This window comes from Syzygium oleosum, unplaced genomic scaffold (assembly GCF_021117445.2).
Source record: "Syzygium oleosum isolate NSW1041296 unplaced genomic scaffold, Sole_v2.1 Sole_v2.11, whole genome shotgun sequence".
NCBI lineage: Eukaryota > Viridiplantae > Streptophyta > Magnoliopsida > Myrtales > Myrtaceae > Syzygium > Syzygium oleosum.
In genome coordinates, this window is record NW_026607495.1 from 8,550,652 (window position 1) to 8,572,594 (window position 21,943).

A 21,943-nucleotide genomic window follows, 5' to 3' on the forward strand; every position below is an offset into this window, starting at 1 on the left:
TTTGTTGCTGCACCTATAATGCAATCCGCGTCGGGTAATTGGATATGATTTAAGAAGTTGAAATTCCGACTCACACACAGATATGAAGCAGAAAGCCCACGAACACAGCTATGCTTAAACCGAAAGTAACATATATTGATTTAAGCGTCAAACAATCAAGTAATCGGACAGAATTGCTGCACCTACAATGCCCATCAGGCACAATAAGGAAACCGTATCTGCTATACCATTCGATGAGGTCAATGGAAAATAAATCTTGTGCTTGTTGCTGTCGCCCCTGAAGCCTCTAATAATCATCGCCTGTCAAACCCATCAATTTGAAGAATCAAAGACAACAAAGCACAGGTGGGAAACTGCTTTTAAAGCTAAGCACTGTAAACGAGCACTATTGGCCTGCAAAGTTGATTCTACATCAGCATAGGTTTTTCGAATTCTCGAGTGATATCCAACTGGGCTTTAAATAAACACTGAGGAGCCAACAGACAAATGCAAGGTGTTGGAGCACGATGCAAGGATCTTGTTAAGGAACGAACGGGATACTTACTCTTAACAGTCAAAGTGAACCGAAAATCAGTGATTCTGATTGATACGTGAACTATTGGACTCAAAACCACAGAACTTAGACACCAAACCAAGAATTGAAGTCCCTACTGCTACATTTTCATCTCAAATTTCACATACAGGTTGATCAACCCTTGCTCCTTGAGGGTTCCAATGAGATATTCAATCTCAATTCACATACAATAAAGATAAATTAGATGCATTGCCACTCCAATCTGACAGCCTCTAGGCAGAGCTGTACAAAAACTCTCTCTCTAACTCTCTCTCTCTCTCTCTCACACACACACACACACACACACCCGCTCGCGCACCCTCAAATCAAAGTCACGCACAATCAAATCGTCTCTGCAACAGTTTCATTCACTTTTGGAGCACAACTTTTAAGAAAGGATCTTAAAGTTTGCTTAAAATCATGCAAACAATTATCTGACATACCATCACACCAAGAGGAGTAAATAGGTGATTTTTTTTTGTTCAAAAGGAAATATGGCATATCCTGAAGTGGCACATTGCTAGATATAACTGCTGGCCACAAAATTTCAGATAGACCGCACTAAATTTCAGCAGAAACTGAGAATCTAACAAAGCCTCTAGACTGTATAACGTGATAACATTACATCTCAAGTAGTACTAGCTTTGCAATCCCAGATAATTCTAAGGACATTCAGCAACCCTATCAAGTGTGCCTAGATAATTCTGAATGTGAAAGACTTAATTTCAAGAAGTTCATCTCTTTGACTCAGGTTTTGCAGATGGTGTCAAGCTAAGATGACAGCTGTGTATAAAAGTCTAAAAATTAACAGAAAAGAGAGTAAAACTACCATGCCAACATTGTCCTATGAACGATTTCCTAAATTTAACTTAGGTCTATGCTTTAGTATTGTCAGCTACAGACAGATTTCTTTATTTGTTCTCCAAATTGGTATTTTCCATTTTCTTGGAATGGCTACTGTAGCGTAAGATTGAGATATGAAACAGTAATTTCCTTTCAATTCATTGTTGCATGAACCTTTTCACAATGCGAGCGGTGAGAAAATCGTCTGATTATCAGAAAAGGGTTAGATAGTTTCTCAGTTGGCAATTGGTGGACCTAAAATGAACGCAACACTTCGCTACATAAATTTGAAGAAGGAACTATAATTCCAGAGCAGAATGATAAATAAACCTGTGAGATCTGCTCGGCATGGGTAAATATATTTTTGAAGATCCGGCGAATGTAGGAAATGAACACTGCATCGTAAAAACCAAAACAATTATAATTAGTAGAGTAACCATAAAAGTCGAATAGTGTTATAACAACGAATATTCTTTATTAGCAAGACAGCTTAATGTACCCACACTCTTCATTATGTTTTATCTTCAAGGTCATGATCCTTTGTGTGCAGTTTTACATAATATCAAGAAAGTCGAGTGAAGGAACATGAATAGGCAACGGAAAAAAAGAGAGAGGTGAACTAAATAAGTTTGGCTATACTGTATGCAAAAAGTTTTAAAAACAAGATGAAAAGACTACTGAGACAGCAAATAAATGTAAATTCATGCTCCGGGCAACAGGGGCAGACTCCTGTGAGAACAGATTAATATAACTACTAAATGAATATCACAATGATATTGATTGAGAGTTCCCACCAATTGAGACAATGTATGTTCTGATAGATTGTAGCAATACTATTATTCTTCTATCTGCAGTAGTAGGTCATACTTTGCACGAGTTGGTGCTTCCATAAGCATTTCTAAAGGACAGGTTTTTTCCTTTCTGCCCTCCACCCACAAAGCCAAAAAAAACTGACTGAAGAAAAGGAGGATACAAGATGCACGGGAGCAAAACATCAGTGAATCTCCATCACCGTGACTAAAAGATATTGAACCCGAGATGTTTTGACACGTCTGTATAAAAGAGAATTAAAAAGTAACCAGTGATCTGACTAAAAAGTTCCACTTTTCATGCTGACCAAAATCTTCTCAAAGCCAACTAAAAGATGACTAAAAGCCAATAATGGACGCTAGTGATATAGTTTTTACCATCAATTGTCTCCATCATGGTCAACTTGTGCCAATTTATTCTACGAGATACTATTCCAAGTGCCACATTACGGACCTGCCATTGAAGTGGACATATCAAACATATGAGACCAAGCAGGAAACCCAACAGATTGATACTGAAGAAACTCATCCGACCAATTATAATCTTACCTCATCAAATACAAGATTGATGAACCTTAATGAGAGCAAGAGGGTGAGGATAATTTCAGCAACTGGCGCACCAACATAACTAAATGGGAGCATATACCACTTCAAAGCAGATGCTAGTTGTTCCGGTGTTGTAGTTGTTAGACAAAGGCTCGCACCTTGGAAAATCTTCAAAAGGAAGAATGACCTCTCCTCAGGACATCTTATTTTTAGTCTATATATGCAATTGATAGAACTTGAGAACATGAAAATTCCATAAAATGAATATACCATTGCAAGAAAAAAAGTTTAATCACTTCTCTTTGAAGAAATGCTTCTTAGAAGTTCGTTCCACATCAATCTAATATAAAAGAAAATAAGACAAGTATATAGGCTCAAGTATTTAACTCCACATTACTGAATTCACAGTGAACTACATGTTACTGAATTCGATGTGAAGTGCAACTAAATAAGGATAATTATAAGCAACTCACAGTGAATGTTAAACAAGCAGCTGTGCTAGCCACTGACAAGCCCTTCTTCGTAAATTGTAGTGGTCCCAGCTTCATAATTAAGTATGAATAACCTTCAAAAGATGGAGGAACAGTGGGCAATCCGACCATTGCGGGGGGTGGGGTTCTTGACTGGACTAATGGAGGCACGCCATCTGATCCGAATCCCAACATTATAAAGAGAATGCCAGAGAGCAACGATACTCTTGCCAGTTGATCCTAAAATAGCTGAACAAGTAAATAGGAAATTCCACCAGAGGGGAAAAGGAAAGATAAAATCCAGTCAAGAAACAAAGCACGGCCATTCTTACATGCTCAATATCAATAAATAAAGAGAATGTCCAGTCAAATATGTTTTCAACCATTCAGAGTTAAAACATATTAGACTGTTCAGCTGATTCCTTTTTGTCATTGTCCCTTGATAAACAATCCTGAAATGGAATGAGTCCAAGAAGGGCACGGAATAGCCAGTTCAACAAAGAGACAAACATAAATATAACAAACAACTGTAACTGGACAGAGGAATGATTATTTCCCTCCCAACACCATGTAGTTGTTCTGAAGACCACAAGCCATAAGCAAGAGAAGATAATTCCTCTTATTGCCAGATATGACTTAATTTTACAAAAGGAATAGAAGAATGGAAAACCAGACAGAGTCCCAAATTCTAGACCGTGCTCCTCAGATGCTTCAGTTATTTTTCTATGGAAAAACACAAACAATGATCTGTATGAACTAAAGGTATCCAGGGAAGCTCATTAAACGAATCTTAAAAGTATATGTAACTGTTTGTGTCAACAATTGAACAGATCAACTCACCATCCATGTTTGTCTTGGTAGGATCCACACAGAAAGCAAGGCCAGGTACAACACTAGCCCAAAACGCATTATTATGTGGGACCTGGCCGGTAAAACAACAAGAACCAGAAGCCAAACCTGCAAGCCAAAGACAATCAGGAAATTAAGAACCCGTCTAGCTCTTGTAGAAGGTGAAGTAATTGCTTGAACTATTCGTACAGGCAGCCATTTGTTGTTTTGGAGAAAACATCATAGAAGCAAGTGGATAAAGGTGAGAATCAGTCTTGCATATGAAAAATAGATCGTGTTACGTAAAATTTTTTGAATTTAAAAAAAAGGATCCATCATAAGCCTTTTTTTATTATCAAAAGAAGCCACGCGCACAGCTTTCGAATTTTTGGTGCAATTAGAGGAGAAGAAAAAATTCTTGATAAAATAGTGTGACTCCAGATGCCACAATGTCAGAGCTTAGTTCTGCTTACTAGAATCAATGGCAGTGCACAGCAGCTGGAGATAGCAACTGCCAGAAATAACTCGATGGTAAGGGAGCAGCTGGTCAAAAGCTAAACACTTCTACAGTGTCAAGGATCATGTCTAAAAGCTGTCAATTCATGTAAGACCAGTGAAAAAGCAATCAGTGCCCCTCCAAGCTGCGGCTACAGAACTAAAAATGCGGAAATGGCAGGCTTAGTATATGGAAATATTCTAGTTGACACAGCCCCAAAAAACACGTGCAAATCCCCATTGCCTAAACTCAATGCGAATCGACACTCGAAAGTTCCCCTTCTCTTTCTAAAGTATTCGCAAGCGAAGGGAAAACCAAGAAGTCACACTGCCTCATACTTCTCTATCATTCCCAGAACTTCGGACTGAATCAAGAGATTGACAGATATATAAACACAGAGAGTTCAATACCAATGTCAAACAATCATGTAAGAGATCATGCTGATGAACAACCGCCAAACAACCAACCAACAAGTCCCAACACAGCACGAAGTTGAATTGCGAAAATAATTCGGCACGGGCGAAAATCGTTAAAGAAAAAAAAAAGAACACCCCAACAAGGAAATCGCCTCACCAGCTTGATCCTGGGATCCACCGAATGCAAGAACGTGGTGGGCGCCGCCACAAACTGGCTGATGGGGCTGGCGGTGGCATTGGCGATCAGCCTCAGCACCTTATCGGCTCCCACCACGCCCCTCGGCAACCGGTTCACCCAGCTCTCGACTCCTCCCCCTCCGCCGCCGCCGCCGTCTTCGGCCGACGACCTCGCCCGGAAGCTCCTCCTCGGCAAGACGAGCGGGCTAGGGTTTCGGCGGCTCGGCCTCAAGCTCCGGGCCGGCGAGGGCTTGAGGGCGGGGGTCTGCGGGAGGGGAGCGATGGGTACGGACTGGAATGCGCAATTCGTGCAGTTCATGGATGGAGACGAGGGCGAATTTGAGAGAGGTTTTGAGCAGAAGATTTTGCAGAAATGGAGAGAGAGAGAGGAAGAAGGAAGCAGTGCGAGCTGAAAATGGCGGGAGTTCAACGGTTAATTAATTATTTTTGGGGGATGAAAATGAAAATAATCCAAATATATTGAGCCAAAATATTTATTCGGAATAATAATACGAATAGTCCCTGCCTTTTGCTTAATGTGCAATGTGATCCCTGAACTTTAGCCCAATGTGCAATGTGGTCCCCGAACTTCTAATTTGTTCGCATAGACTTTTGGTACATGTTCAAGATTACGTGAAATATTCAATGTTATATTTCCATTAATTTAAGTTCATGAACAATATCGAACATTTTCATATAGTCAAGGGATAGATAAAACATGTATCAAAAGTTCGTGGACCGCATTGAACAAATTGAAAGTTTGGGGACGATATTGCACATTAAGCTAAATTTCAGGAACCGCGTTGAACAAATTAAAAATTCAACATTGGGCATCAGTTCAGGGACCATTTATATCATTTTTTCTTAGGGTGCGATCAGTTTTCGGTCCGGTTTCCGATTCCACAGGCCGGTCCAGTTCCAAGGTAGAATCGAGAACCAAACCAAGAGGGTTGATTCCCAAAATTGGGAATCGGAGACCGGACCGGCCCGTTTCCAGTCCAATGGAACCGATTACTTTTTTTTTTCTACTACTTGATGACATATTTTCATGTTAAATTAAGTGATATGTATGCAATGATCCTCAAATTAAGAAGACGAATTAAAAAACGTGCTTCACTTAGAGTTTAGTTCACATTTTATTAATTTTTTGAAGAAATAAAAATAAAAAGTATATGTAATCGGTCCGGTCCGGTTTTCTTTGGAATCGGGAACCGAACCGCCCGGACACCGATTCCATTTTTAGGAACCGAGAACCGGACCGACACTCCTGGGAACCAGACCAAACCGGGTAGTCCGGTCCGGTCCGGGCGGTTCCCGGTTTGGGCGGTCCGTTTTGCACGCCCCTAATTTTCCTTATAATTTTTTTCGGCAGAAATTGAAATAAACCCAGCCCTTCTATGCCATGCGAATCATGTTTCCGCTCATTATGAAACTCCATCTTTTCGAAAACCGATTTTTTTATTTCCAGAATGGTCTAGAGAAAGCGAATCAGCGAATTTCTTGCGAACATCATCACCGTGCTAGAACGGCCCGGCTAGTGCTTTGAAAATGACCAATTTTCGTTATTTAGATGTTTAATAAGTATCTCGATAGCACCCTTTGATATAATCATTTTTATAATTTAAAGATTGGACGGGCATAGGGGGGAGTGTAGTTAAAGCTACGGGCCATATTCCAAATCCATTAAGATGAAGTTTGATAAAAATTGGCCTAGTTCCCTAAAAGACCCTTTGTTTTTAAGTTCAGTCCCAACCTTGTTCCGAACTTGTTTTTAAAAAAAACAATAAAAAAACTTTAGGTCTATTCTGAAGTCAGCCCGAATTTTTTTTTTTGGTTAAAATTTCAAAAAAGGTCGGTCTCAATCGGTATGGATTTTTTATCTAAAAATCATCAACCTTAACTGTGTCTCAAATCTCGCCACGAACTTTTTTGTTTTAAAAAAGAAATCACCAACTTTCAATTCGATCTCGAATCTACCCCTGTCAACCCTCCTCCGTCCAAAAATCGACATTAGTTGTTTGACGTGATATTTTCACGTTGCTAACAGATCCACATTATCAAGATGACGTGAAAAGTTATCTCAAAAACAAAATCGTTCTTTGATATGAAAACTGGGAAAACTAGGGATGACTAATGACGTTTTTCGGACAAAGATCCAACGGGGGCAGATTTGGGACTAGAGTTATTTTTAGACAAAAAAAAAAGTTCGGGATATATTTAGGATTGAACCTAAAGTTGTTCATTTTAGGGAAAAAAGTTCAGGCTAAATTTGGAATTAGCCTAAAGTTAGGGCTTTTGAAAAAAAAAATCATACCAGAATTAAGACTAGATTTAAAATTGAGATTTTTTAGAAGATTAGGCCGAAATAACTAGGGCAAAAATACGTGTATGTATACGTATATGTACATGTAAATGTGTATCTTGACATTTGTTGCCTGCAAGAATAATTACAAAGCCCAAAAGAGGAGGCAACCAGTCACGCGACAAGACGAAAGTGAGGTCAACTTTCGACAATAGAAAGACCGGATCAAATCGTTACAGCTCCGTGCTCAGGTCATCATGTTGCCACTGTTTTTCCCACGCTTAATCAACAAATTCTTGTCCGTATTTTGGATGAAATATGAAATTTACCCCGAAATCGGGGTTATAATTAGTTTAGGGACCAAATCCGTCACGTAATAAAATACGAGAACCGAAATTGAACATGTCAACAGTGTAGGGACCGTTTTTGTAACTTCTCCTCATTGCATGTTAGAGCAGCATGCTCATCTTCGGCACTCGTTAGCGATTTCCGTTGGAGATCGATGTAGGGACCAATTCTGTCACGATGTAAAATACGAAGACCGGAACTAAATATAGGCGAACGTGGATTGTTTTTAAAATTCCTACGATTTAAATCTGACTTGGGCATCTTACCTGTAAGTTTTTTTTTTTTTTTTGCCTCTTCTAATTATGTATGCTTTCTCTTTTAGCAGTCAGGTGGCATCCAAGCCAATTGTCGTGCACCCTTTCCACTGATGTATGTCTTTTACTTGCTCTCGTAAAGTAAATAATCTTTAAATAATCCCTAAACAGGAGGAATAATTTTTTGGCAGATATATAAGGTTGACATGTGTTTTAATAAGGGATAATAGCACAAATAGTCTATGAGTTTTGGTCAAATGTACAATGTCGTCCATGAATTTTTAATTAATGCAATTTGGTTCATGAACTTTGACCTAATGTTGCAATATTATCCTTAGACTCTTACTTTGCTCAATTTAGTCCATGCTATATGAAAATGTTTATAAATTCAAGAACAACATCGAACATTTGACCAAAGTTCAAGTTCACATTGGTTCAAGTACGACATTGCACATTGGACCAAGGTTCAGGGACCATATTGAACAAAATTAAAAGTTCGGGAACGACACAGCACATTGGGTTAAAGTTCGGGGACCACATCGAACAAATTAAAAGTTTAGGGATGACATTCAAGAGCTATACATGTCATTTTCCCTTTCTAGACTAACAAATTGGTTGCACATTCCTTTGTTTCTTACTTAGAGAATTCAATAAAGTCTAATTATAATTTTGATCCAATGTGCAATGTGGTCCTTGAACTTTTAATTCATTCAATATAGTCTCTAAACTTTAACCCAATGTGTAATGTGGTCTCTAAACTTTTAATTTATTCGATGTCATCTCAATTTAGTCCCTGAACTATATGAAAATGTTTAATGTAGTCCTTCCATTAATTCAAGTTCAGGGACCATATTGAACATTTTCATATAGTTCAGGTACTACATTGAATATGTGCCAAAAGTCCAGGGACTACATTGAATAAATTAAAAGTTCAGGGACCACATTGAACATTAAGCTAAAGTTTAGAGACTACATTGAACAAATTAAAAATTTAAAGACCAAATTACACATTATATTAAAGTTTGGAGACCATTTATGTCATTATCCCTATAATTTTTTGTCTTCCCATTGCTTCATAGGCTTAATTTCCTAAAAAACCCATAACTTTAGGTCAAGTCCCAAATCTGCCTCGAACTTTTTGTCTCGAAAAAACCCCAAACTTTAGGTCTAGTCCCAAATTTGCCCTAAACTTTTTTTCATCTCGAAAAAATCCCAAACTTTAAGTCAGTCCCAATCTGCCCGAATTTTGTTTTATGTAAAAAAAATTACCAAAATTCAATTTATTTTCAAAATATACCCCGTGATCAAATCCCAACTTAACGTGGCACTTCCACGTCGATAACAAATATATATCAACACAGTAATAAGGCTTTTTTAGACAAAAAAAGTCCAGAAAATTTAATTTGAGCCTAAAAGTTAGGTTTTTTAAAAATTTTAAAAAGTTTTTTGGGGTGGATTTGTTATCGTCCTTAACTTTCGTCTCCTAAAATAGTTTTATTTCGGAGAATTTCAACAATTTTTATTTGGTTTGATTTGTCATTGAAGTGGAAATGCTACGGCGTCGGTTCAACATCTATCGCCCCATCACTTTCTTTGATGAGAATTTGTTATCGATGTGGAAGTGCCTACATTAAGTTGAAAGCCCCTGGATACACGGGGTATATTTTTGAAAAAATAAATTGAAAATTTGCTGATTTTTTACATGTAAAAAATAAAATTCGAGAAGTAGATTTGGGACTAATTTAAAGTTATGATTCTTTTTTTTAGACAAAAAAAAAAAAAAAAAGCAAGCCCGAGAGTAGATTTTGAGTGGGCCTAAAGTTTGGAGGTTTTCAGACAAAAAAAAAAATTACGGAGTAAATTTGAACTTGATATAAAGTTTCGGGTTTTAAGGAATTCTTTGCTGAATCTTGCTTCATGACCAAACCAACTCTTAATTATTCTGGCCATTAGCTAACCCAAAAAGAGGGCCCCCAAAAAAAAAAAAGTTTGACACGTGTCAAGGGAAAGCTGGCGCCACGTGGCAATCCTCCCCGACACTCAATAAAATCTACGCCCTTTTCTGCTCAAACGCGTCATGGCGGTGCGTAAAGCATAGTGCCATTAGACTTTAACAACAATCCCAACAGACCCAAAAAAAGGAGAAAAACAGCAATCCCATCGCCATCTGCCAATCCCCCCACTCTACTTTTATCCATAAATATCAATTTTCTTTAGGATTTGTTTCTTAATTACTTAGAAATATATTCATTAATCGAGTAATATTTCCCTTTTCTCGACCAGAGAAAAAAAGTTAATATTTCGTCTCGGCCGCTTTACCAAACCCATTTTTTTTTATATGAAAAAGGGTTAAAGCCGGATACAAAAAATTTAATATCGTAAATCTACCATCCCTATTTTATCGCCTGATAAAACAAGAAGTAAGCCAATTCCAAGATTAGCAAGCCAATCAACGGAGAGATTTCCTTACCGAAAGATTACGAAACTCATTTTAGATTCAACAGCAGTCGCTCTAGATCCTTAATTTATTTTTAATTATTCAGTAATATGGTAATATTTTTAATTATTCGTAAAATCACTTTCGAGATTATTTTTCAATTATTTAGCAGTATTCCGTAAGCAAGTAACAAAGGGCGTCGTGAAATTAACTTTTTATTTTCCTTAGGCCAGTTTACGGAACCCTTTTTTTAAATTCAACAGCAATCGTACTATATTCCTAATCTATATTTTAATCATTTGGTAATATAGTAATATCCCCTGATCGAGTAAGGATGCGCAACTCTACTTATATTCGCATTAAATACATTTTCAAGATTAATTTTCGATTATTTAGTAGCATTCCGTAATCAAGCAACAACGGGCATCGTGAAATTCACTTTTTTTTTTAATTTCCTTTAGCCACTTTACGAAGCCCATTTTCAGATTCAACAGCAACCACATTATATTTTTAAGTCAATTTTTTTTTTCCTTTTCTCTTTCCGGCCACTCTACAAAAACCCTTATATTTTCAATTTATTTTTCTTAATCATCTAGTAATTTCGTAATATCCCCTAATCGAGCAAGCATGGGCCTTGCTCAAATTAATTATTTTCACATCATCGTAAATTAAAATTAAAATAATAACAATTATTAAAATCGAAATTACTATTATTTTGGGTCAAAAGATTATCATTATTATATTCACGTGTATTATCATCGTTATCGTCACCACGCGCGAGCGCTGTTCTTTTGACCTCTCGCCATCTGGATCTAGGGTTTCTAGTTTTTTCGCCCCCCCGCATTTTCCTTTCGTCGACAGAAAACTCCAGACTTTCCTCCTCCTTCCTTCTCCGTCGTCTTCTTCTTCATCACCTTCAAACCGCCGCCGCCGCCGCCAAACCCTAGCTCCGACCGCCGCCGCCTCCGCTTCCCCTTCCCCTTCGCCGGTTCCACTCCCGAGAACCGAGCGAAACTCGATCCCCCATCTCAGTCCTCCTCCTCCCTTGACGATCCCCTTAGTAGCAAATCCCCGCTTGACACGGCTAAAGAAAATTAGGGTTTGGAGCTTCTTCCCCCTTGTCCGTCATCTCGGCGTCCGCCGCCGTCGTCGAAACCGGTCGCGGATCTAAGCAAATTTTTTTTCAAAAGGGGTACACACGCGCACGAGAAAAGGGCCAACCTAAAATTTTTTTTCTCTTTTTTTTTTTCCTCGACTGGATCGGTCTTCCCGTTTGACCTTTTCCGTCGGCTTCACCTAAAAAAGAACAAATCAGATCGGCAAGGCCTTAAAAAGGGTACCCGTGATTTGATTCGATCTTGATGGATTGATGATTTATTAAAGGGACGGACGGACGGACGGATTGAAGGAGGGAGGGGTGTTTACCGATTGACACAGGGAGTGGGGAGGGAACATGTACAAATCGGTGGTGTACCATGGGGAGGAGTTGTTGGGGGAGGTGGAGGTTTATCTGCAACAGCTGAGCAGGGATGATGGAGGAGGAGGGGAGGAAGAGGAGAGTTGTTACCAGAGTAGGAAGGAGAAGGCGAGGATGGTGGAGGATGTGGTGAAGGAGAGGGTCAGGGTCGATCACCTGTCTCAGCCCAGTGAGAGGTGCCCTCCACTTGCAGTGCTCCACACCGTTGCATCTTGTGGGATTTGCTTCAAAATGGAGTCCCAATCCTCCCTGTCACCGGACTCGCCGCTCTCCCTTTTGCATTCCTCCTGTACCAGAGACAGCAAGGTATATCAGCACATAACCATGAACTTCAGGAACACCCAGATAATTGAACAACAAGAATTCGAAAAAAAAAAAGGGAAAGAGAAAAAACAGGGGAAATACCCATAAAGATTAAGAGCTTAGTACACATGAATTGGCAATCAAGGCGACCCTTTAATTTTACTATGGACTGTGGACAAATTATTGAGAACGGATTATATGACATGCACCTCTTTTTCTATTTTCGAGAGTTTCAGGGAACTCCCAGAATGAATGGGCTCCTAAACTGTGCAGATTTGTTCTTATTATAGAACTCTTGTCTTGATTGACTTGAACCCTTGTTCCTCAGCTTGCTGAAGTTGGACTGCTGTAATGAGATTTCGATGATGCTGGAACTATGCCATTTGATATTAATGACTGATTTCTACTTGTATTTGACATGGATGTGGTCTGGAAACTGCTGTTTCCGTTGATGGATGACAATTGAGTACTTAAATCATGTTAGCGGATTTCAGTAAATGATTGACTGCAATGTTTGGAGTATTACACAATGTACCATAGGTGTCTGGACTTGTTGATATCTCAAAAGTTGAAGAATTGTCAGAATTTTGATGTTTTTAGTTGGTCTTATGAACAAGGTGATTTCTAGCATAAAATTTCACAATCTATCTCTGAGGACAATACATTGAATTCTGGTGAACATGTGGAGTCGTATTGGTGTGAACATGCGGGCATGTATGGTATACAGATTACCTGCGAACAGAATTGCATTGAATCACTAGCATTAACCCACCTCACTTCTACAATCATTTGTACAAGAATAAGAAGTGACGCATGCAAACAGAATCTCACCTCATATAAGGCTATGAGGAGAGCTTGCTGTAGAGAAACTCATAAATTACCTGATCTCTGTCATGTTTGGTGCTTGATATCAGTTTCCTTGAATTGATGTTTTTTATTTTCCATACTCATTTTCAGACTGCAGTTATGCCACTCGGAGAAGATGAACTTCACTTGGTTGCCATGTACTCCCGGAATGGTGATAGACGACATCCATGCTTCTGGGGGTTTTGTGTCCCGTCAGGACTTTACAGTTCTTGTCTTGTCATGCTTAACCTAAGGTGTCTTGGGATTGTATTTGATCTTGATGAAACGCTCATTGTTGCAAATACCATGCGATCCTTTGAGGATAGGATTGAAGCTCTCCAACGCAAAATAAATTCCGAGTCAGATCCGCAACGCATTTCTGGCATGCTTGCAGAGGTGAAGAGGTATCAGGACGATAAGACGATTCTTAAGCAGTATGTCGACAATGATCAGGTTGTTGAGAATGGGAAAGTGATCAAAGCTCAGTACGAGAATGTCCCTGCGTTATCTGACAACAGCCAACCTTTTGTTCGGCCGCTTATACGGTTGCCAGAGAAAAATATTATTCTGACCCGCATTAATCCGCTGGTATGCATGTAATGCTGAGCAGTACTTGTGCCTATCCACTGATGTTTGTCTCTGTTTATATGTTTCTCGCGACTGACATGCACATTATAAATGTTATCTTGTGGGATTTTCATTCTCTTTTAAAAAAATGTGTATCATGATTTTCTGCAATATTGACTCGACTGCAGCTAGTATTTTGTGTCTATGAGAAGGCTGGCACGTACTGTACCACAATTATTTTTGCGATATTAATCTTTTGCCCATGCAGATTCGCGATACAAGTGTTCTTGTGAGGTTGAGACCTGCATGGGAGGAACTTCGGAGTTACTTAACTGCTAGAGGGCGCAAGCGCTTTGAGGTTTATGTTTGCACTATGGCTGAAAGAGATTATGCTTTGGAAATGTGGAGGCTTCTTGATCCAGAGTCAAGCTTGATACAGTCAAAAGAAGTTCTGGAGCGCATTGTGTGTGTTAAGTCTGGTAAGTCACTTAAGTTTGTTGCAGCTCCTATCCCCTTCTCCATCTGGCTAATGAAATTATATATTTGATGAATGGCCTTTCATTGTCAGTTTTTTGGGAAATTATGAATAGCCTCGTGTTGATAGACGCACTTTCAGTATCTTTGGTTGGTTGTATCATAGAGTATACTGATTTTTTTTTTGATCTCATCGTCTGTTGCTTTGCACAGGTTTAAGGAAATCACTGTTTGATGTCTTTCAAAATGGAATATGCCATCCTAAGATGGCATTGGTGATTGATGACCGTTTGAAAGTTTGGGATGAGAAAGACCAACCTCGTGTTCATGTTGTTCCTGCATTTGCCCCATACTATGCTCCTCAAGCTGAGGTACAAGAATGAGGTTTCTCTGCTGCTTGAAGTTGTGGATGTGCTAAGACATATTTGCCCTGCAAGTTGAAGAGTTTTCTTTATCATGTCTGATCAGCATTCGTCATAATTTTTTTCCCTCTCTGTTTTACAGGCAAATAGTGCTGTTCCAGTATTGTGTGTTGCAAGAAATGTTGCTTGTAATGTCAGAGGTGGCTTTTTCAAGTAAGTCAGCAAGGACCTTTGTGGACATCTTTCTGTCGTATGCATGAATACGCTAATCCTATGATATCCTTCCGTATAACTGGGGTTTAAATTTAATATTTGAAACAGAGAATTTGACGAGGGTCTTCTACAAAGAATTTCCGAAGTTGCATATGAAGATGACACAAGAGATATCCCTTGTCCTCCCGATGTGAGCAACTATTTAGTTTCAGAGGTTAGTTGTGACTGTCGTCTCCTAGGCTAAATACTAACCAAGTACTGGTTACATAGCTCTGTCTTTTTGCATCATATTCTCACCACAATTGAACCAAACTATTTCAGGATGACACTTCTGCCTCGAATGGAAATAAAGATCCACTTTCTTTAGACGGAATGGCAGGTGCTGAGGTCGAAAGAAGATTGAAGGTACATAATATCTTTCTTGAGGTCAACATGGAAAGCTCTATAGTATTTTTTTTTTTGGTAAGGCCATTATTTTTTTTTGGTAAGGAAAGCTCTATAGTATTTATCGTTGCTTATTAGAAAGGATTTCGTTAATGAGTGCCACAGGGGCACTGGTTAAGCAACTACTCTAGGAAATTTTATAATTTCCATCGTACTGATTGCCCTCGTGGATGCACAATCATTGCCTTGAAAGTTGAATCATTTGTAATAATGTGTACTTGACAAGTGTGTGGGGCACTCATTAGCAAGACCCATTTAATAAAAAGAGAAAAAAAAAAGTGTTGCCCTGCTTGTGCTACCTTATGTTACTTGAGGAGTTGCTGGGTGAGAGGTCGTGGGAGCAGATCATTTTAACGATTTCATATCAAAATAGGGAAGCTTTTTTTCCCGTCTTTCGGGTTAGTAGATTATCTGCATTTGGAGTTTTCAGTTCAGCCTAGTGAAATCAATGTTGTAATGCAGGATGCAATTCCAGCTTCAATTGTCTCTTCGGCAATTACTAATTTGGATCCAAGGATACTTGCTTCTCTTCAGAATGCACTTGCATCTTCCGCAAGCACAATTCCTTTGTCCACATCTCAGACAACAGCTTCTACCTTTCCCAATACGCAGTTTCCTGAAGCCACTTCATTAGTTAAAAAATTTGGCCAGGCTAGTCCTCCAGAGCAGAGCATGCAGAGTTCGCCTGCTAGGGAAGAGGGTGAGGTGCCAGAGTCAGAATTAGATCCTGACACCAGGAGGCGGCTGCTCATCTTGCAACACGGGCAAGATAATAGGGATCAAGTTCCTGGCGAACCTCCATTTTCTGTGAGACCTCCGCCGATTCAAGTATCCGCTCCTAGGGCGCAGTCACATGGAACCTGGTTTCCGGTGGAAGAAGAGATGAGTCCAAGGCGACTAACCAGATCAGTTCCGAAAGAATATCCACTAGATTCTGAAATGCATATTGACAAGCATCGACCTCATCATCCGTCCCTTTTTCCCAATATGGAGAGTTCCATTCCTCCTGAAAGAGCTGTTCATGAAAGTCAAAGATTGCCAAAAGAGGTGAATATGGAAGTTGATTTGGTTGAATGATTCGAATCTGCTAAGCGAAATTTAGTTGTGAAGGTTATGCATTTGACCTTTTTTTCTTTCAGGGACATGGTAGAGATGACAGGCTAAAGCTAAACAATACTTTTTCCACTTATCATTCTATCTCTGGTGAGTTACAGCTATTTTCATGGGGTCGTTCATCGAAAACCATTTTGGATGTAAAGTGGTGTTTTTCTAGTGTCGGTAACATTGCCTATAGAGTTTGGCGGGGCCTGTAACTTTTGTCGAAGTTCTTTGTGTGATGTGAATGTTCTGTTAGACATTACCTTGTTCTTGCGCCGGGTATGGGCCGTGGTGTGGCGACGTTTTGATAAAGGACACCACTGCCTTGGTTAGGTCAATGCCATGCTGATAATTTTACTAATCTTTACTTTTGCCAATAGTCTTAAAATTTTCAGTTGTTAGTTTTTGTATAATATGACAGACATGTAGGAGTTCTGAATATCATTTCCATTACTTACATACTATATGCCCATTTGAGTGCATGTCTCATTGTGTTGCTTTTTTGGTTTTCTTGGATTAATATACTATTAGCACTTATGATGCAATATCAGTAGTTTTGTTATGTAGACTTATGTTCTCATTACTGATTGACTTGAAGGTGAGGAAAATTCTTTGAGTCGCACATCAACAACTGGTCGAGACTTCGACTCTGAATCGGGGCGACCTATACCAACTAGAGAAGCTCCAGCTGTTGTTTTGCAGGAAATTGCAATGAAGTGTGGAGCAAAGGTAATTAGGAAATGCCTTTATTATTGTTAAGGTTAAGTTAGAGTGCACTTTTCTGTAGTCCTTGGATCCATTAAAGTTTCATCTGTTCATTTGAACAAAAATTTGCAGGTGGAGTTCAGACCGGCTTTGCTTCCAAGCATGGATCTGCAGTTTTCTATTGAGGTACTCCCTCACTAGGAATGGTGTTCAGAATTCTTACTTCTACTCAACGTTTGTCACCTCATTGGATTTGAAAACTGAATCATCCACATTGTGTATAGGTCCCTTAGCCATAACATTCTTAGTTAAGTATATTTAAGAAGACGCTACTTATAGAAAAAGGTATATCTAAGAACACTTTACAAATTGATTTCTTTTGTAGGCTTGGTTCGCGGGAGAGAAGGTTGGCGAAGGGAGTGGTAGAACAAGAAGAGAAGCCCAACACCAGGCTGCTGAAGGTTCGCTGAGGCATTTGGCTGGTGAGATGCTCTCTTACAGTGTCCTGTTTACTGCCCTGTCATGGGTCTGTTTGACTGCTTAATCTTTATGGTTATTGGAAATGGTATCATAAGAAATATGTCAATTGATTTTCTGCCAAATGTAAGCATCTTCGAGCGTAGTTGACAGGACATAGGGAGGCTTGGATATGTAGAAACAACCTAAAATAAAGTTCTGTCCCCTGGTTAATCTGGCAGAAGTGACAATTGGAATTTTTGGTAAAATGAAATTACCGTTACCTGTTTAATTAAGCATTTTCGAATACTTTTATTGCTAAAATATGAGAATAGACTATTTTATTAAATCAGAAGAGATTAGCTGAACTGTTTGATTACTCAGTACGTCATAATGCTGTAGCTACTGTAGCTTATGTCAGATATGTTTTTGCCCGTAAAGACGCATGCAAAATAATTTACCCTCATTTTAGTACGTGTGTTTTTTCTGGCCGGATTTTATGTTATTTATGTTTATTTTTTGGGGCGGGGGAAGAGAATGGGGAGGCAGCCAATTGGGTCCTGAATTAACATGCCGGAAAATGTCAAGGTTAACTTGGAGAAGTATGAGAGAATTGATATCTCCCAAAGGAAATCCTGAGTGCATGATGGACTATGTATATCTCCTGGGAGAAAGTGCTGAAATTTTTCAGTAGATGATTGGGCTGTTCTTTGTCTTACCACTGCCAGAAAGGTTGTTCTTTTTGCTCTCTATAAGGATCAGCCATCATTTTACCCCTCGATCCTTATTTTCATCCTTTTGGGTACCAGTATGAGGAATTAGTTGGAAATATCCGTAAATTTTTGTATCCTTTTACAGAGAACATAAATCCGCATCTGCTTGAAAAGCCATCCTTTTCATGAATCTAGGTACTACAGTATTGTTTAAGCTGTAATCTGAGTTCTGCAGAGCCAGTTCCAGTGCTTTGTGGAATTCTACCTTGGGGTTGTGGGGGGGGCAAATAGTCCAGTGTCCAGCTTTTTTTGGGCCAAAGTGTACTATCTAATTTGAAGCCATGGGATATCTGTTTCAACAAACTCCATAAGATCAGAATGTGGAAGTTTGCTGCTCCTCTACTATGCATCTAAAAAGGAAAGAGTATTCCTCTACCATGTGCACCCACTAGATGTCCGAGAAGTTAGTGATAGCTAACTTATGATCAAAATGCAGTAGGAGCATTAAAATCTCTGCTCTACCAGCTTAGCTATCCCGACTATTCCTTTCACATCATCCTCATTTTACTAGACGACTTATTTCTGGTAGGTTCTAGGACTTGTTTGATCCCCAGAGTGTCTGGCTTGTTCCCTTCAGTTTTTGTTGTTATGCTTATAGATAACCCCCGAATAAACAGGCCTGAGGAAAATCCATGACAACTAAGATGTTTATGTCTTTCCATGAAACACACTGTACATGATGAATGAAAAACATAGTTATTAACAATTGCTTTTGAGCTCTTGAGGTTCATTTTTGCAGAACCATCAGAAAAAACTCAGAATATCTGGCTTCTTTGGAGCTTGAGTGTGTTAAACTTTTTAATTTCCATCTCCTTGAGTTTTTCAAGTAAAGTATTATCAGTCTTGCATTTCCTTGAAAAATTCATAAATCTTTGAATTTTTCACAACTCGTAACGTCGTGGATGGAATACTAAGAATTGATTTTCTATTCAGTTTATTGACTTTTTGCAATATTATTTTGCAGATATATACATGATGCGGGCAAAGTCTGATCCTGCTTCCAGACAAGGAGATGGAAATCGGCTATCACCAGCAAGGGAGAATGGATATTTCGGTAGTATTTACTCTTTTGGGAATCAGCCGTTGCCGAAAGAGGATCCTGTTCCTTATGCTACCACAGTTGAGCCATCAAGATTTCCAGACCCAAGATTTGAAGGCCCTAAGAATTCAACGGGCTCTGTTTCTGCTCTTAAAGAATTAGTGAGAAATTAATGAATTTTTTCAATCTTTTTGTATATAAATCAAAGCATGATTTACTTGTCCACTTAACAAGAACCATTCCTTTTCCTTTTGGTCATCAGTGCATGATGGAGGGTCTTGGTGTGGTCTTCCAATCCCCGCCACAGCTGGCAACAAATCCCATGCAGAATAAAGAGGTTCACGCACAGGTTGAGGAAATGCAATTTTGATACTCTTGACATTCTAATTTTGTGAACTTTAGAGCATCGATCGACTTCTTCATTTTGAATTCCTTGTTAATTAAAAGTCAATTGAGGAATAATGGCCTGGTTTAAGTGAATCAGACTCTTGACTCGAAGAAACTAATTTCTGACACTTTAAACTATATTGTCATTTTATTTCGCTTCATTGTGGTCGTGTGGAGGAGAATATGTTTCATTTTTTATGGCCTTTCCAAGAAACGACATGATTTGCTAGAACCGGAAAGGCTTATTATGGATTGTTTTGTGATGCACCCTTGGTTCTATTGTTGAAATTCGACTAATATTCTTTTCTACTCTACCATCAACTTTCAGGTTGAAATCGATGGGCAGGTTTTGGGGAGGGGAATTGGCTTAACATGGGATGAAGCTAAGATACAGGTAACTTCTCACAGAAATTCGATATATTTGACATGTCATGATTATTTTAAGCATCAGAGACGCAGATTATCTTTTCCAGGCTCTCTTAAGCACATTATTTCTTTTCTTAGGCTGCTGAGAGGGCTCTTGCATCGTTGAGGTCAATGCTCGGTCAATTTACTCCAAAGCGTCCAGGCTCCCCCAGGTCAGTGATTTCACTTGTGGCCGATTTTAACAAGAATTTTGTCTTCCTTCCGTCGAAGTGAACCTAAGCCAATGCTATGAAAACTTATTGTTATCTTGCATTAATTTACTGCCAATTTTTTCCTAAGTGCTCTACGACACTACTTTGCCATCTCTTCCTCCCATTTTTTCATTGGTACACTTGTCAGGTACTTTAATTTTGCCATTACTAACAAACTGGAAACAAGGGAGCTTTGGTAGCTCTCTCTCTCTAGAAGTGATTGATATTGCATGCTCTTGGTGTTTTAAGTTTTGTCTAAACATGGGTTTCTTGCCATCTAAATAAATTCTCCTCTGTTTGTCAAGATGAATATGTCATTTTACTAATTCGATGTTGTGGAACAGATCGTTGCAAGGGATACCGAGTAAACGACTCAAGCCGGAGTTCCCAAGAGTTGTGCAGCGGATGCCCTCTTCGGCTAGATACCCCAAGAATGCCCCTGCCGTTCCCTAACTGTTTGAGTCAAAGTTTCATTCTTTTTGCTCTTTATCCGGGCCTTTCTCAGTTCACACGTGGAGAAGTTGGAGATATTGAATCGCAGGTTCATGTTTCGTTTCAACAACTAACAATATGTCCCGGCAAAGATCTTCCTTGTTGATCTGACGACTTCGAGGGCGTTCATTATTGGAAGAGTAGATGTACCTGAGACTGCCTCACAACTCGAGCCATCATTTTGTCGGCAGGATACTGGTCTCTGGTGTAAATCGATTCTTTTCTCGTGCTCTGCGCATTTACTACACAAGGCAAACCCAGGACTTGTGCTCGGCTCGACAAACTGCTGCGGATCGAAAGCTGCCTCCACTCGATGGCTCGGCGTGGCTCGAGGACTTGACCAACTAACCGACAGTGTTAACCGTGCTACAGTTTAACTGTTTTCCTTTTTTTCCCGCTCGGTGGCCCTTGACATGGGGAGATTGTGGTAATTCTAGGGCTGCTTTACTGGCGAAGTCTTCCGGCACAGCGACGTAACATTTCGGTGTATCGTGGTTGATTCTTTGAGCAATGAAATCTGTACAATTTGTTTGCCGAGTGTTGTGCACCCTACTGATGTTTCTCAGTTCCTCCATAGCCGATGGATTATATACAAAGAGATGCACACGGTCTTGGCAGGAAAATGGGCGAGCAGTGGATATGAGATTTCGTGAAATATTAGGAAGGTACACGGGGAAATTATGTCAATACATGTTCTGAGATTTCAATATGGTAATATGAAGCAAAACTTATCCATGGAATGGAAAGGTCGATCCAAAGGTTCAGCCTTTGCCCGTCTCGACATCGCGGCACTGGCAACTCGAGGAAAACGACACCGGCGGTGCCCGCTTGCCTTGGTGCTGCAATTTTTCAAGCGATCATTTAGGCTGATGCAAAGGCAATTTTCCTAGCCTAAAAATCTTATGCGGCATTAATTTAGTATTCAATCATTTAATAGAAAATTGCGGAGGAAACGTAAGTGATTTCGCTTTCAAAAGTTATGTTATGAGACTTAAATGATTGCTTGAAAAATTATGACATCAAAATGAGCGCTGAAAATTATGACACCGTTAATATCTTATCATTGCCGTAAAAAAACCCTTATATCTTGGCAAATCACTTCAAATCTTGAGCTTAACCATCCACTTTGGCTCGTTGAAATCCAAATATTACGAAAAAATAGTATCCAACATTTCATAATCTTCGGTGGACCTAGAAAAGCCATTCCCTTT

General features: G+C 39.3%; 2 protein-coding genes across 3 annotated transcripts; one reads left to right on the forward strand and one right to left on the reverse strand.

The window, feature by feature from the left end:
• LOC115686683 (protein ABCI12, chloroplastic) lies at window positions 1-5,552 on the reverse strand. Its single transcript, XM_030612056.2, has 7 exons — window positions 5,119-5,552; window positions 4,062-4,178; window positions 3,225-3,461; window positions 2,755-2,919; window positions 2,584-2,659; window positions 1,727-1,791; window positions 1-300 (listed from the first exon to the last, which is right to left on the reverse strand). The coding sequence occupies exons 1-7, from the start codon at window positions 5,455-5,457 to the stop codon at window positions 148-150; spliced, it is 1,152 nt and encodes a 383-aa protein (XP_030467916.2). The 5' UTR covers window positions 5,458-5,552; the 3' UTR covers window positions 1-147.
• Window positions 5,553-11,330: 5,778 nt separating this feature from the next.
• LOC115686688 (RNA polymerase II C-terminal domain phosphatase-like 1) lies at window positions 11,331-21,269 on the forward strand. Of its 2 annotated transcripts, none has more exons than XM_056315833.1 (17): window positions 11,331-12,262; window positions 13,217-13,693; window positions 13,941-14,151; window positions 14,360-14,517; window positions 14,651-14,721; window positions 14,830-14,935; window positions 15,043-15,126; window positions 15,778-16,212; window positions 16,305-16,368; window positions 16,862-16,992; window positions 17,101-17,154; window positions 17,354-17,450; window positions 19,162-19,397; window positions 19,499-19,585; window positions 19,952-20,017; window positions 20,128-20,201; window positions 20,585-21,269. In XM_056315833.1, exons 1-17 carry the CDS (start codon window positions 11,933-11,935, stop codon window positions 20,691-20,693), a joined length of 2,790 nt encoding a protein of 929 aa, XP_056171808.1. In that variant the 5' UTR covers window positions 11,331-11,932; the 3' UTR covers window positions 20,694-21,269. The 2 variants fall into 2 exon arrangements, with proteins under 2 accessions (XP_056171808.1, XP_030467920.2); XM_030612060.2 differs by having other exon boundaries at window positions 11,332-12,262; window positions 15,628-16,212.
• Window positions 21,270-21,943: the final 674 nt, after the last annotated feature.